At 45.7% G+C, this 14218-nt stretch overlaps 3 protein-coding genes across 3 annotated transcripts; 1 reads left to right on the forward strand and 2 right to left on the reverse strand.

Annotated features, from left to right (window-relative positions):
• Nucleotides 1-3936: 3936 nt before the first annotated feature.
• Nucleotides 3937-4452, forward strand: LOC124682116 (histone H2B.5). Its single transcript, XM_047216872.1, has one exon. The coding sequence runs from the start codon at nt 3937-3939 to the stop codon at nt 4354-4356; it is 420 nt and encodes a 139-aa protein (XP_047072828.1). The 3' UTR covers nt 4357-4452.
• Nucleotides 4453-7569: 3117 nt separating this feature from the next.
• LOC124682119 (pentatricopeptide repeat-containing protein At5g42450, mitochondrial) lies at nt 7570-9041 on the reverse strand. The gene has a single exon (XM_047216875.1). The coding sequence runs from the start codon at nt 9015-9017 to the stop codon at nt 7644-7646; it is 1374 nt and encodes a 457-aa protein (XP_047072831.1). The 5' UTR covers nt 9018-9041; the 3' UTR covers nt 7570-7643.
• A 595-nt stretch (nt 9042-9636) lies between these two features.
• On the reverse strand, nt 9637-12124 carry LOC124682118 (50S ribosomal protein L17-like). The gene is made up of 6 exons (XM_047216874.1): nt 12035-12124; nt 11895-11949; nt 11732-11782; nt 10662-10753; nt 10273-10350; nt 9637-10010 (listed from the first exon to the last, which is right to left on the reverse strand). Exons 1-6 carry the CDS (start codon nt 12088-12090, stop codon nt 9857-9859), a joined length of 486 nt encoding a protein of 161 aa, XP_047072830.1. The 5' UTR covers nt 12091-12124; the 3' UTR covers nt 9637-9856.
• Between the last annotated feature and the right edge of the window lie 2094 nt (nt 12125-14218).

The raw sequence follows: 14218 nt of genomic DNA on the forward strand, positions 1-14218 counted from the left end.
GGCTTGCCGGATCTAGGCCATGCCGTTGATATACCCATAAAGTATACCCACAACAAGTTCATTGAGTCTTTTCCATACATTATTAAGCACAAGAAGGAAAAAGATAATATTGTTGCTGATGCTCTATCTAGGAAGAATATGCTATTAACTCAACTTGATGTTAAAATTTCTGGATTAGAAGTACTATGTTATTGTAGGCTACTGATCATGATTTTGCTGAACCATATCGCTTGTGTGCTATTGGTAAAGCATGAGCAAAATATCACATACATGATTGGTTCTTGTTTAGAGCTAACAAACTATGTGTTCCAGAATCGTCTGTGCGTTTGCTCTTATTGCAGGAATCACATGCTGGAGGTTTGATGGGTCACTTTGGGCGTGAGAAGACGCTACTCATGCTAGCTGACCACTTTTATTGGCCAAAGATGAGGCGGGATGTGGACAGGTATGTGAAGTGGTGCATTACTTGCAACAAGTCCAAGTCCAAGCTAAAGCCTCACAGTTTGTATACTCCTTTACCGGCACCTACTACACCTTGGGAGGATATTAGTATGGATTTTGTGTTGGGTTTGCCGCGTACTAAGAGAGGCCATGATTCTATATTTGTGGTAGTGGACAGATTTTCTAAGATGTCACACTTTATTGCTCGCCACAAAAGCGACGATGCGTCGCATATTGCTAACCTGTTTTTCAGGGAGGTTGTACGACTACATGGAGTCCCGAAGACTATTGTTTCTGATCGTGACGTGAAGTTTATGAGCTACTTCTGGAAGACGCTGTGGAGAAAGCTGGGGACAAAGCTACTTTTCAGTACTACTTGTCATCCCCAAACTGATGGACAAGCTGAAGTGGTGAATAGAACATTGTCACAACTATTGAGATCCATGATCAAGAAGAACCTGAAGGAGTGGGAAGATTGTTTGCCGCATGTGGAGTTTGCTTACAACATGGCGGTACATTCTACCACAGAGCTGTGTCCTTTTGAGGTGGTGTATGGTTTCAAACCCATTACTCCACTTGACTTGTTGCCTTTGCCCATACATGAGAGAGTTAATATGGAGGCATCCAAGAGGGCAGATTTTGTGCGAAAGATCCATGTGAAGACTAAAGAGTTGATAGAGAAGAAAGGCAAGAGCAATGCTGCAAGGATGAACAAGAAGCGCAAGGAGATGTTGTTCAAGCCTGGTGATATGGTCTGGGTACATTTTCGCAAGGATAGGTTCCCGAAGCTATGGAAGTCCAAGTTGCTTCCTCGTGGTGCTGGTCCTTACAAAGTGCTTGCCAAGATCAATGATAATGCATACTCGATAGATCTTCCACTTGATGAGTTTGATGTCAGTAATTCTTTCAATGTTGCTGATTTGACACCTGATGAAGGAGAAGACCTTGGAGCGTCGAGGTCGACGCCTTTTGAAGGGGGGGGGGAGATGATGAGGACATCCCTACCTCACTACCTCCTCCGTCATTACCAACTGAAGATGAACCTGCTGTGAAGCTCAAGTCCAATGAAGTTCGGATTGGACCTATTACAAGGGCTCGTGCGAAGCTACTTAAACACCAGGTGAACTTGTTCCTAAACGATACTTTGATTGATCAGAACTTTGTACTACCTAAGTCCCATTACTTATGTATCATCATGTATGAAGAGGAGACAAGCATCGCACGAGGAGGAGAAGAGCAACTGGACGTGAAGATGGACGTGGAGCTGGACAAGGAGCTGGACATGAAGAAATCTCATGGACGCGCGAGGGAGGAGCGGGAGGCATGCGCGAGAGGAGAAGACGAAGTCCAGGCCGGCCCAGCACCCGGTTAGACCGGCCGCCACGCCGACGCGCCTGGTCCCTGGCCCGGTCCGACCGGGCGGCAGGCCGGATCCACCCTGATGCCAACCGGGCGCCACGCTGATGCCAACCGGGGATGTTACTGCGCCACAATTTCCGAGCCCGATTGGAACCCGGTCCCTGGCCCGGTTTGAACCGGCCAGCCCGGTCCCAGGCCTGGTTGACCGGCCTCCAGACCGGCCGTGTCCGAGTCTGTCTCGACCAGATCTATTCTGGGTCGGTTATTCTTGTATCTTTTCGACCAGAAGTCGTCCCGGACGCCTATATAAGTGCCCAGGACGCCCCCTAGCTGCTTTAGACCACGTTTAAGATAAACCATAGTTCTTAGTTGTTTGCTTTAGCAAAACTATTGAAACCCTACACCATATTGCTTGATATTGTGTAGATCTGAAAGTCTTGTGTGATCTGCTGTTCCATTGGGAATTAGAAGGTTGCAACTTACCGCTTCGTGGTCGGCGGCTACGTGCGCAAGTGTGTGGAGTTGCGAATATCTTGCAGGGTTGAGAGCTGTTGCATTGGCGACAGGGACCAATCGAGAGATCTCGTTGCATCATACAAGTTATCATCCACTTCATCGTCGTGTTCCTCCGCTGCTATCACCCCGTGATCATCATCACCACCGTTGCTTACTGAGAAGATCGGGCCACCCCTTATCAATATGCTTCAGCTTCTTGTGTGACCTTGGCTCTTGTGCATTGGCTATGACACCCATGTTATAATAGTAGATGGTCATCTGGTCCAACGCACTAGAACCACACCAAGCTCATTAATGAACCTCTTCATCCATATTAATTGCTTCTAATGAAGCTAAAGCAGCTATGTATTCAGATTCAGTTGAAGATTTCGCCACCATGCTTTGCTTGGCACTCATCTAGCTCACTGTTGCACCATTCAAAATAAACATGTACCCAGATTGAGACTTAGAGTCATCTGGATCAGTGTTCTAACTAGCATCGATGTAACTGTTTACCGCGAGCTCTTGGTCACCTCCATAACAAAGAAACATATCCTTAGTCCTTTTCAAGTACTTCAGGATACTCTTGACCGATGTCCAATGTACAATCCAAGATCATTTTGATATCTGCTGGTCAAACTAACAGCATGTGCGATATCCGATCTCGTACACAGCATGGCAAACATGATAGAGCCTATGGCCGATGCATAAGCAATTTTGTTCATCCTTTCTCTTTCTTCTGGCATAGCCGGACTTTGATTTTTACTCAATATCTTACGTGACAACATGGGCAAGAACCCTTTCTTGCTTTCATCCATTCTAAACTTCTTTAGAACTTTGTCTAGGTATGTACTTTTTTGAAAGCCCTATTAAGCGTCTAGATCTATCTCTATAAATTTTGATGCCTAAAATGTATATTGCTTCGCCAAGGTCCTTCATTGAAAAACTCTTATTCAAGCCTGAACCCGGCCCGACATGCAAGCCCGACCTGACCCGGCCCGGGATTTTCGGGCCGGGCCGGGCTGTCCATGCCCAACTGTATTTAGGTGGACAATTTCTTCTTAGCTTTTGCCTCTGTGCGTTTTTATTTAAATTCCACGATACCGAAACGCCTCGTATTTCAGTTTGGATGGTCGTACATTCTAGTTTTCTTTTTTTTTTCTCCATCTCGTCGTTCATCATAGTGGTGGTCTGGTGGAACATCCGATTTTTTCTAGTGGCAGTGCCCAACCCAGCTTATGGTTGACGCGCCTCTCTGGGCGCCAAAAGCCCCGCGAAAATCCGCACAAAACCCAAACGGAATCACCCAAAACACATATTCCCGCGCGCATCTCGAGACCAAAATTTCCGCTCGCCGCCTGAACCCACCGCGGGACCACCAGAGCGCGCATCCCCACACGGATCCACCACCTCATCACGTCCAAATCCGTCCGTCCCACGAATCCAACGGCCCCGCCCCACGCCAACTCACCGATCCGGACCCCAACCCGCTGCACCAATCACGCCCCTCCTCGCCCTCCTATATATTCCCACCTCCCCAGCCCACAATCCCACAACTCAAACCCAACACAACCTCCCGGCGCCCCCAACCTCCGGCAACCAACTCCATCTCGCCGCTCCCTGCACCCTCCCGAACCAGCGATGGCGCCCAAGGCCGAGAAGAAGCCGGCGGCGGAGAAGAAGCCGGTGGAGGCGGAGAAGTCCAAGCCCAAGGCGGAGAAGCGCGTGCCCGGCGCCAAGGGCGAGGGCGGCGCCGACAAGAAGAAGAAGAAGGCCAAGAAGTCCGTCGAGACCTACAAGATCTACATCTTCAAGGTGCTCAAGCAGGTGCACCCGGACATCGGCATCTCCTCCAAGGCCATGTCCATCATGAACTCCTTCATCAACGACATTTTCGAGAAGCTGGCCGGCGAGTCCGCCAAGCTGGCCCGCTACAACAAGAAGCCCACCATCACCTCCCGGGAGATCCAGACCGCCGTCCGCCTTGTACTCCCCGGCGAGCTCGCCAAGCACGCCGTGTCCGAGGGCACCAAGGCCGTCACCAAGTTCACCTCGTCTTAGGTTTTACTTGCCGTCAGAGTCTTGTTGGTTTGGGTTGTTTGTTTCCTCTGTCAAAATCATACCATAGTTGGGTTAGATCTCCCTATGGAACAGTGTAAAATGAGTCCGGTTTGCTGAATCAATGAATCGACCTGTGGAAGTTTCAGATGTGCTCTGCTTCAGTTTTGAATATGTTTACAGTTTCGAGTAATTTACCTGAACCGGTTGCTTGAACAGCTTCTCTATTCTGCGAGTTCTGAAGAGATGTGCAGTTCCATCTCTACATTTAGAATTATTTCAACGTGATGATGATTAGTTGCAGAGGGTGCGTTATGTTGATGTAAAGTGTTTAGTTGTCCAGCTTTGGCAACTTGATTCTGAATTTTGTTTTCAGGGACAGAATTGACTAGTTAGTGAGAATTCAATAGGGCATCACTATTATACTGAATTCTGTACAAAATCTAATCCGGTGCTGAATGTCTAGGCGTTCTCAAGTATTGAAATATTTTGAACTAGGTATGTTTACTTAGAAATCAGAGGGTCTTTTTTTTTCCTCACTGAAATGTGTCCTAGATGCCAATATGTGCAGCATATTTGATCTGTGTATCCCCATCAGTAAGTTAGTGCTACTCAGCAATGTGTCTGGTGAGTCCTGTTTGCTGAACCAATGAATTGTCTGTGCAAGTTTCAACTGTGTTCTGCTTCAGTTTTGAATAAGTTTATCGTTCGAGTAATTGACCTCAGCCAGCTCCTCCAACACCTGTTCTTGTTCTGTAAGTTCTGATGAGATGCACAGTTCTATCTCTTCATTTAGATACTAGCTTTATCTTAATTCTATGATTAGTTGCCAACTGAGCTTGGGAGATTACAGAGGATGCACTATGCTAATGGAAAGTGTTTATTTCTCCAGGTTTGGTAACTTGATACAATGATACTGAATTTTGTTTTCTGAGGCAACATTTGATCGCAAGCTTTTAACAACATTGTTTATTTCTAAGGATTCAAAACCAGCCGTTTCCTACTGGTTCTGTACAAAATCGAATCAAGTACTGAATGTGTAGGCGTTCTCAGTTAGTGAAATATTTGAGCTATGTATACTTTTACTTTGAAATTAGAAACTCTAGATGAATACATAGGATAAATTCTTTGCAGTATCGAAGCCATATATGCATGCTAGTTTGATCTGTGTATCTCCATCTCCAGTAGGTTAATGTGCTTCTCAGCAATAAGTATGGCAATCTATTCTTGTCCACATTGACATATCGCAGTTTGCTCACCAAATTCTAACTATAGTCCAACAGTTCTTTAATTGTCAAGAATATATTATAAAACAAGGAGAAATGAAACCAACCAGCACCATGGAAGCTTTGATGCATGTCTTCCAATAATGCAACACCATCCTCTGCTAGGAAGATGACATAACCTGGCCATCGTTGTTCTGATCTCCAGGTTCTCTGCAGTTAATTTGACATGAGGCTCAACTCCTGATACACTGCAAGTGCAGCATTTAATTTGATGAAACAGATGAACACGACTGACTGAGTGACTATTCTCAGTTTGTCTTAGATTGCCTCCTGTCGAGTCCTTTAGTTTGGTCTGGCTTGTTCCTCTGTCAAACTATATCATAGGGATTTAGATCTCCCTGTGGAACAGTGAACTGAGTCGGATTATTTGAATCATTGAATCATCTTGTGGAAGTTTCAGATGGGTTCTGCTTCAGTTCTGAATATGTTTTTTTTTTTGAGAAATTGACCTCAACCATCTGCTCGACCAACTTTTCTTGTTCTGAAAGTTCTGAAGAGATGCAAAGTTCTATCTCTACATTTAAAATTATTTTAATGAGATGATCAGTTGCCAACTGAAATCGGGAGTTACAAAGGATGCGTTATGCTAATGGGAAGTGTTTATTTCTCCAGATTTGGCAACTTGAAACTGAATTTTGTTTTCAGGGGCAACATTTGATTGCGAGTTTTAACACTGTTGACTTGTTCTGAGAATTCATAAGGCAGCCTTATCGTACTGATTCTGTACAGAATATAAAACATAGCTGAATGTCTAGCGTTGTCAGTTAGTGAAAATGTTCTGAATTACGTATGTCTAATTTAAAATCAGACAGTGTCTTTTTTTTATGCACTGGAAACAATCCTAGAATGAAGACATGACATAAAAGTAGGAAAAAACTCTTTGTACTATCAAAGCAATATGAAAGATATTTGATCCGTGCATCTCTTCAAGCTTAATGTGTTACTCTGCAAAAGATTTCCTTATCCACATTGGCTCATTACAGTTTGCTCACAAAATTTCTAATCCTACAGTCCAACAGTTACTTAAGAATGTTAGGAATGTAAAGAGAGCAGAAATAAACGGAATCAACAACACTAAAGCTTTCAGTTGCAATTCGTCGAAGAGGGCAACATTATCCTCTGCTAGGAACATAACCCAATCTGGCCATCTTTGTTCTGATCTTCAGGTTCTGTGAAGTTTATTTGATACAAGGCCCAACTGCCGGTACACTACAAGCGCATCCTCCATATCATTTAATTTGATGGAACATACGAAGACGACTGATTAATTGACCACTCCCAGTTGGTTTTTCTGTCTTCTAAGCACTGCATCAGTAACCAAAGACAGAAAATGGTTACCGGCGAGTGCTGTTCTCCCAGGTCAAGTGTTTTGGACAAGGCAATGTTCATCTTCATCGTTATTCAGGCAATCATCAAAAAAAATGTAAATTTCATCACTCTGAGGATGTCTAGAGTCTCCGTTGAAGAAGACATGGGCCCTGTCCTGGACCTCAATCCAGCTGCAGCCAGTGATCCTCTTTAGCCCCATCTCCTTACGTCCAAATCACATACACACTCTGCCAGCTTCCAGCTGAAGAACAAACATTAGAAAGAAGGATGTATGAAGAAGTGTCCTTCGAATCAAGTACGTGAATACACACTGTGACGCTCTCAGTCAGGTCTTGTTCCAGTGAATCTGGCACCCTCCTATCATGGACTTCTAGAACCCGATGCCTGGTTCAAATGGAAGGTCCTCAAAAAACCTCTTGGTGTTGTCGAATCTTTTAGCCCGAGAGAGGAGATCAACAACAGAGGTGTAATGCTGCAGCTGGATTCACGCACATGGATGCTTTCTGAACTTTTGCTGTTGTTCCGTTATCAGTTAATGATAGTGGAGCTCGGTCTCTTTTTCGGGAGCCGTGTGAAAAAAGAATAGATGAACAAGACTAAGTGCCTTCTAAGCACTGCATCAGTAATCAAAGATAGGAAAATGTTCCATCAGCTGTTCTTTGGACAGTTTTCCAGTCATACAAGGCAATGTTCGTCATCTTCATTGGTATTCAGGCAAAGTTCAAGCATCATGTAAATTTCATCACTCCGAGGATGTCTATGGTCTCCATTAAAGAAGACATGGGCCTTGTCCTGGAGCTCAATCCAGCTGCAGCCAGTGATCCTCTTCAGCCCCATCTCCTTAATCTGCCTCCTGACCATTGACACACTCTGCCAGCTTCCAGCTGCAGAATAAACATTAGAAAGAAGGATGTATGAAGAAGTGTCCTTTGGATCAAGTGCTTGAATACGCTCCGCGACGCTCTCGGCCAGGTCCTTGTTCCAATGAATCTGGCACCCTCCTATCATTGCCTTCCAGAACCCGACGCCTGGCTCAAAAGGAAGGTCCTCAAGAAACCTCTTGGCGTCATCAAATCGTTTAGCCCGAGAGAGTAGATCAACAACACAAGCATAATGGTCAGCTTTCAATATGTCCGGTTGCTCCACCTGTGCAGTCTTGAACAACGAGTAACCCTCGTCAACCAGACCAGCATGGTTGCAAGCAAACAGCAAACCGAGCAACGTTACATTATCTGCCTTCATGCCCATAGCTCTCATCTTTTCGTAGGCACCCAAAGCTTCCTCCCCCCTCCCATTCCGCGCATACCCGCAGATCAAAGCGTTCCAGGAGACCACGTTCTTTTGCTCCATCTTTCTGAAGACCAGCACACTATCCTCCAAGCTAGCGCACCTGGCATAGAAGCTGACGAGTGAATTGCCGATGTAAAGGTCAAGCGTGCCAAAGTGCTTGATAGCCGATGCATGGACGCTTCTACCGATGCCAAGTGCACCAGCATTGGCAACAGAAGTGAGCACGCAGGGAAACGTGCTCCCGGTCGGCCTGACGCCTTGCCGACACATTTCCAGGAACAGCCTGACTGCCTCCTCGTTGAGACCTGCCTGGCTGCACCCGCCGATCATCGCGTTCCAGGAAACCGCATTCCTCTCCGGCATGCACCGGAACAACCCGAGAGCGTCCTCGAACATCCCGTTCTTCAGGAACCCGTTGATGAGACCGGTGTAGGAGACGACGTTGGGCTCATGGGTGTCCCCGAGCGCGCCCTGGGCTTCCCCCATGGCGCCCATCTTGGCGTAGTGGTCGACGAGAGCGCTGCCCACGAAGACGTTGGAGCAGAGGCCGAACTTGGCGACGCAGGCGTGGAGCTGCGCGCCGACGCGCAGGTCACGCAGCGCGGTGGCCGAGCGGAGGATGGTGCCGAAGGTGAAGTTGTTAGGCGGGACGCCATCCGCGAGCACCTGCGAGAAGAGGGCCACGGCGTCGCGGTGCCGCCCGCGGCGGCCGAGCGCGCCGATGGCGGCCGTGGCCGCGACGACGTCCCGGTACGGCATTCGGTCGAGCACTTTATGGGCGGTTTGCAGGGCGGCGCTGCTGCACATGACCACCCGCTGGATGCGCCCGATCTGAGGAGTTTGGCATGCGGTTTCTGGCCTGATTATAGCGGGCAGCAAAGATTTGAGGAGTTCGGCCTGCAATTTTTGGGCTTCTTGTAGCGCGCAGCAAAGATTTGGGCAGCTTCGTGGTGTTTAGGTTTGTTGTCTGGAGATTTGGACGGGCATGCTGATGAGATGAGAATACGGAGCTTCTTGGCCAGTTTCATCTAGTGAGAGGAAAAGGTTCAGTCCGGAGCCTGAAATTTGAGTATGGACCCCTCACCTCGACCAAAGAATTCCTAGTATATAATAATTTTGAATATAGATTTCTCAGTAGAGTAACGATCTATTTAAACGATAAATATATTGTTACTCTCATGATGTTTGTCCGTTAATTCTGAATTTCGGAGTAGCAATTTTTCAGCTTTACGTCAGGGGATAAACACATTGCACTAAACAAAGCACAACAGTACCAAGCAATCAACCGAGGAATTTTTATGTAGGCCGTGAATGGCAAGCGACCGAGGCTCGTACTTGTCAGGCGATTCATTGAAAATTTCATTGTACATCAGCAATAGGAAAACCAATACTACATCACTGGCATTTCTTGCCCCATAGCATACTTGTGTGGATAACACAGCAGCCCCAATCGATCATACATCAGCAACTAAGTTGAATTATTCTATTGACAATTTATACCCTGACATAAATCTTCCAGCATGACAAGCCTCGTGACTGGTACAGACAAAATGCGTATTCTCATTCACGAGAAATAAAACGCAGTAGAGACACTGCTCTCATAAGCCTTCTGATTTCGGGCTCGAGGTAATTTTAGGTCCTGCCCATTGTTGGCTAGCACGAGACTTAGCCCATGGATCAAGTGGAGCTCGCTGAGGTGGTGGTGGCGTTGCAGGTTTTGCCTCTCGGAGTTCGTTCTCTCTGTCCACAAACCTGGAGACGAAACATCTCAGAACAATATCGGCAAAAGCAGGATGAAAAGCCCTGTTGATCAACAAGAAATCTAGAAAAAAAATCTGAAGACAGCCAGACACATTTTCTGGAAATTTCAGGGAGCAAATTTCCGCTCCAGTTCTTCGACACCAAACAAAGTCAAGCAGAAAGTACAACTGAGTAACTCACACTAACTATGATCACCGTGGAAAAGCTACATAGTATTTTTTTCCAGGTTAGGAAATATGAAAAAAAAACTTACTCAATGTATGCCATCGGTGCAGCATCTCCAATTCGTATCCTAGTTCGCAACAATCTCGTGTATCCACCAGCTCGATGTCTACATGAAGAAAGAAATCAATAGGTACAGCTTGAATATTGTCCTATGTTTACAAATGTATGTAATTCACTAATTCTATTTCTACAAACATGCCATCTACAGTTTCAAGGACGCCTACAAAATATCTCTGCCTAAATACCCCCTCAACCAATTAGAAACTCGATTTTCCATGACAAAACTAATACCATGATCATGCAGGAGTATTCACAAAGTTCAATGGTAAAACAAAGGGGATAGAAAAACACGATGTGGGATCGCAAGTTTATACAGTACTATTTTTAACCGATCCATGGCTAGCTAATAAGACATACTTGTAGCGGTAGGCCAGCTCTGTAAATAGCTTATGGAGAACATCATCTCCCCGGACAAAAGCAGAAGCACGTCTTGCCGCATCCAGTGTGCCCTACATAGTTTGTCAATTTGAGATGAGGTTCTTAGCCTAGAGGTAAGAGTTGACTAAATCAATGTAAAATCTGATCAGCAAACAAGATGACGCGAGTTTCAGCATTTGTAGCCTCAAGATAAGAGTTAACCAAGTAAATGCAAGATCTTGGTGAGATAACATAGGCTTGAGGTCACTATGGAAGGAGATAAGTTTGCAGAAACGTATATATATCAACATCAGCAGTTTATGTAGCATCAACGCAAAAATGATAAAGAGGAATCACACTGTATAGAAGATATCTTTGACCATACAAAAAAATAGAAGGCACTAGGCAGTAGATGCTATGCTGAAAAACAAATTGTTCTGATATTATAATTTAAAAAAATTAGAAAAACATTCTCAGTGGTGAGTTCTCTGGTGAAAGACTTTTCAACATTTCATTCCGCTTGAAAAGAGCATGTAAACCTCACCACGAATTCGAAGTACAATCACGACAAGAATGATGGAACGGAGGGAGTATAATTCTAATCGAGCCTTGACTGTAAGCAGTAACTGCAACGGAGCCAATTAAGCATCTATTTCTGCTTGACTAATTCAAAACTCTGTGGATTTCACCATGTCATTGTTACAGAGACGAAGCTACTAAGCATCATGTGTTCTCAAGTGAGAAACCGTTGGGCAACTAGGGGAATGGGTGTGTTGTCTGATACTACTACGTATATGATACAGAAACCAGAAGAGCATTATTAGTGGACTTTTCAACATTTCATTCTGCTGAACACAACCCTAAGTTATAAAGTCTAATTCAAAGTGAAACCTAAGCTACGCATAAGTTGTAATTGCAAACAGATTGAACGCTAATACAGTGGAGCTAACGTGCACATGGCTAAGTCATTGTTACAGACAGACAGCTGCACAGATTAATGGATGCTACAAAGCATGACATGTTTTCAGGTGAAAAAACGTTGCCCATTGGAGAAATGGTGTTGGGCTTACATCTTTGCCGAGCTGCACCATCTGATCCGCCTTGCGTCGCACCTCCTTCGCCTGAAAAAACAACCACCACAAGGGGATTCAACTGTTACGAGTGACGACTACTCTGCAGACACACCAATTCCGGTCCGACGAGCACCCACGACGAAAGGATCGACAGATGTACCTTCGCTACGGTGGTCTCGATGCGCTCGTGCTTCACCAGCTGCGACACCATCGTCCTGCACAAGGAGACGAATCCGGTAAGTGGGCAGCACACCGGCGCGACATATATCCATAACCAGCGGAGAGCGCAGAGATCCATACCTGAGCATAGACACACGGTGCGCGGCGTGGCGCCCGAGCTTGCGGAACTTGCCCATGGCGTCGGCGGCGGCTGTGGCGGCGCGGCCGGCGCGCGGCGGTGAGGGTTGAGGGGTTTGCGAGTGGGGCTAGGCTCGGTGGACCTGGGCGCCTGTTAGGTTTGTGCTTCTGTGCAGCACGACTTTTTGGCCCGTTGGGCCCAATATTGTGTCCGCAGGCAGAAATGGGCCTCAATAGGGCCGTAACTGGCAAAAAGTGTCTTTGACACATGGGAACTATTGTGGAGGTTTAAAGGCGGCAAGTTTTCAGACGCACTCTTTTCCTTACCAGGGTACCAAAAGGGACTGGCAAGGTTTTAATGAGGCGGGCTTGCTGACCTAATATATGGTGGAAAAGTTTCAAATTTTTTTTTTATAATATTAAATATATAGATAGATATGTACAGTATGGGTGTATGCAAAAAAGTCCCGTTAAAAAATGTATTGTATTTTGAGAAATATAGTATATTTTTGTCAGAAAATTGTTTATTTCGTATTTCTCAAAATTTAAAGTATTTTTTACCGGGATTTTTTTGCGTAGACTCCTTCTGTACATATCTATCTACATATACGCCATAATTTTAAGAGAAATGGAAGTGTGAAGTTTTGAAACTTTTAAAAATCTAAAAGTGGAGGGAGCACTGGTGCCCATGCACACCAAATCCTTGTCCCGTAACTGGTGATTACTTGCAACAGAGTTCGGAACCAATACCATGACGTATGATCGGCAAATCCTATATGCTGCCCGTTGCAGCGCCGTAGGTCCACGCCGCGTATCCTCTGGTGGCCTCCGCGTCCTACATAGGCCGGCCCACCGTCACCAACATAGATGAAGAAGAACTCGACGGTGAAGAAGAAGACTCACCGTCTAGTTTTAAATAACGGGCTATAGGATATAGCCGCGACCCGTGAAAAAGGCTATAGCCAGGCTATAGCGGGCTATAGCCACCTTTTAGCACGCGGATGCCTTTAGCCGCACCTTGCTCGAAAGGCTATAGCCGGGCTATAGCGAGGCTATAGCCGGCTATTTAAAACTATGCTCACCGACGATGGAAACGACGTAGCCGGCCGCGACGTCGCCGGCGGAGGTGAGGAATAAATCTTAGGGTTAGGGGTCTCGCCGTCCTGAATTAGGGTTAGGGTGAGGGTGGAGGTCTCGCTCACCTGACTTAGGGGCTAGGGTGAGGGTGCGTTTTTCGCTAGCGTCGGGGGGGGTGTTAGCCGGCGGGGGGTGGCGTAGCAATGTCGGTCGCGGTGGTGGAAGTTGGCGGTTGGGCCAGCGGTTGGTGGGTGGATCGACGACCAACTCAAGAACTTATGTGCGTGACGACTAGAAGAAGAAGAAAGAAGAAGGGGCAACACACACATGGGTCGGCTCAGCATCATTCCTCCTTTAGGCGGCGCGGCGTGCGACCCCGCAAAGTGCGGCATATAGGAGGACCCGTCTGACCGGGGAGCGCCTGACGTGGGACGGATTGCACTCCGCTCGCGCACTTCGCCCGGGTGGGCCAGCTCATAAAGTTGTTCGCTAAGTCAATATTCATCTCTACATGAGCGCTTGGTCTTTTCTGGTTTAAATAACTAAGCAAAATTTGAATCTAAACAAATTTCTAACCTAATTTTTTTCAAATCCATATTTAAAAACAAGTTTTGGAAATTAAACAAATTTTGAATCTAGACAATTTTTTAATTTGAACAATTTTTATAATCTGAACAAATTTAAAGTAAAAAGCACGAAAAATAGCCTCGGAGGACCAGGAGACCCATAAAAGAAAACCCAGAAGAGCCCTGAAAGGTTTAGGACATTCCTGAAACTGCTAAAAGACCAAAACAGTAGGCTCTGGTTGCTCACCTACCACGCTAAGGGTTTCTTTGATTCATAGAATAGGGAAAACATAGGAATAGAAAAAACATAAAATTAGGATGTCATGCATACTTAAATCCTATGGGAAGATGAAGTTTGTTTGATTGTAGTAAAGGGATTTTTCAATGAGTTATGATCTAATGTTTTTTCTCTATAGGATTTGCACTACAAGATTTTTATAGAATATATTTCTATAACTCAAACAACTTGTGTAGAAATTTTTTCTATACAATTTCTGTGAATCAAAGGGGCCCTAAATAGGTGGGCCCATGTCGCTACCTCACG

The sequence above is a fragment of the Lolium rigidum genome, unplaced genomic scaffold (genome assembly GCF_022539505.1).
Source record: "Lolium rigidum isolate FL_2022 unplaced genomic scaffold, APGP_CSIRO_Lrig_0.1 contig_68196_1, whole genome shotgun sequence".
NCBI lineage: Eukaryota > Viridiplantae > Streptophyta > Magnoliopsida > Poales > Poaceae > Lolium > Lolium rigidum.

Excerpts from the sequence above, each read along its gene's own strand:
- LOC124682118 (XM_047216874.1), bottom strand. The coding sequence starts at position 12,090 with ATGGGCAAGTTCCGCAAGCTCGGGCGCCACGCCGCGCACCGTGTGTCT. Across the intron at positions 11,950-12,034 it reads CACCGTGTGTCTATGCTCAG|GACGATGGTGTCGCAGCTGG; the intron begins GTATGGATCTCT and ends CTCCTTGTGCAG. Across the intron at positions 10,011-10,272 it reads GCACCGATGGCATACATTGA|GTTTGTGGACAGAGAGAACG; the intron begins GTAAGTTTTTTT and ends TTTCGTCTCCAG.
- LOC124682116 (XM_047216872.1), top strand. The coding sequence starts at position 3,937 with ATGGCGCCCAAGGCCGAGAAGAAGCCGGCGGCGGAGAAGAAGCCGGTG.
- LOC124682119 (XM_047216875.1), bottom strand. The coding sequence starts at position 9,017 with ATGCCGTACCGGGACGTCGTCGCGGCCACGGCCGCCATCGGCGCGCTC.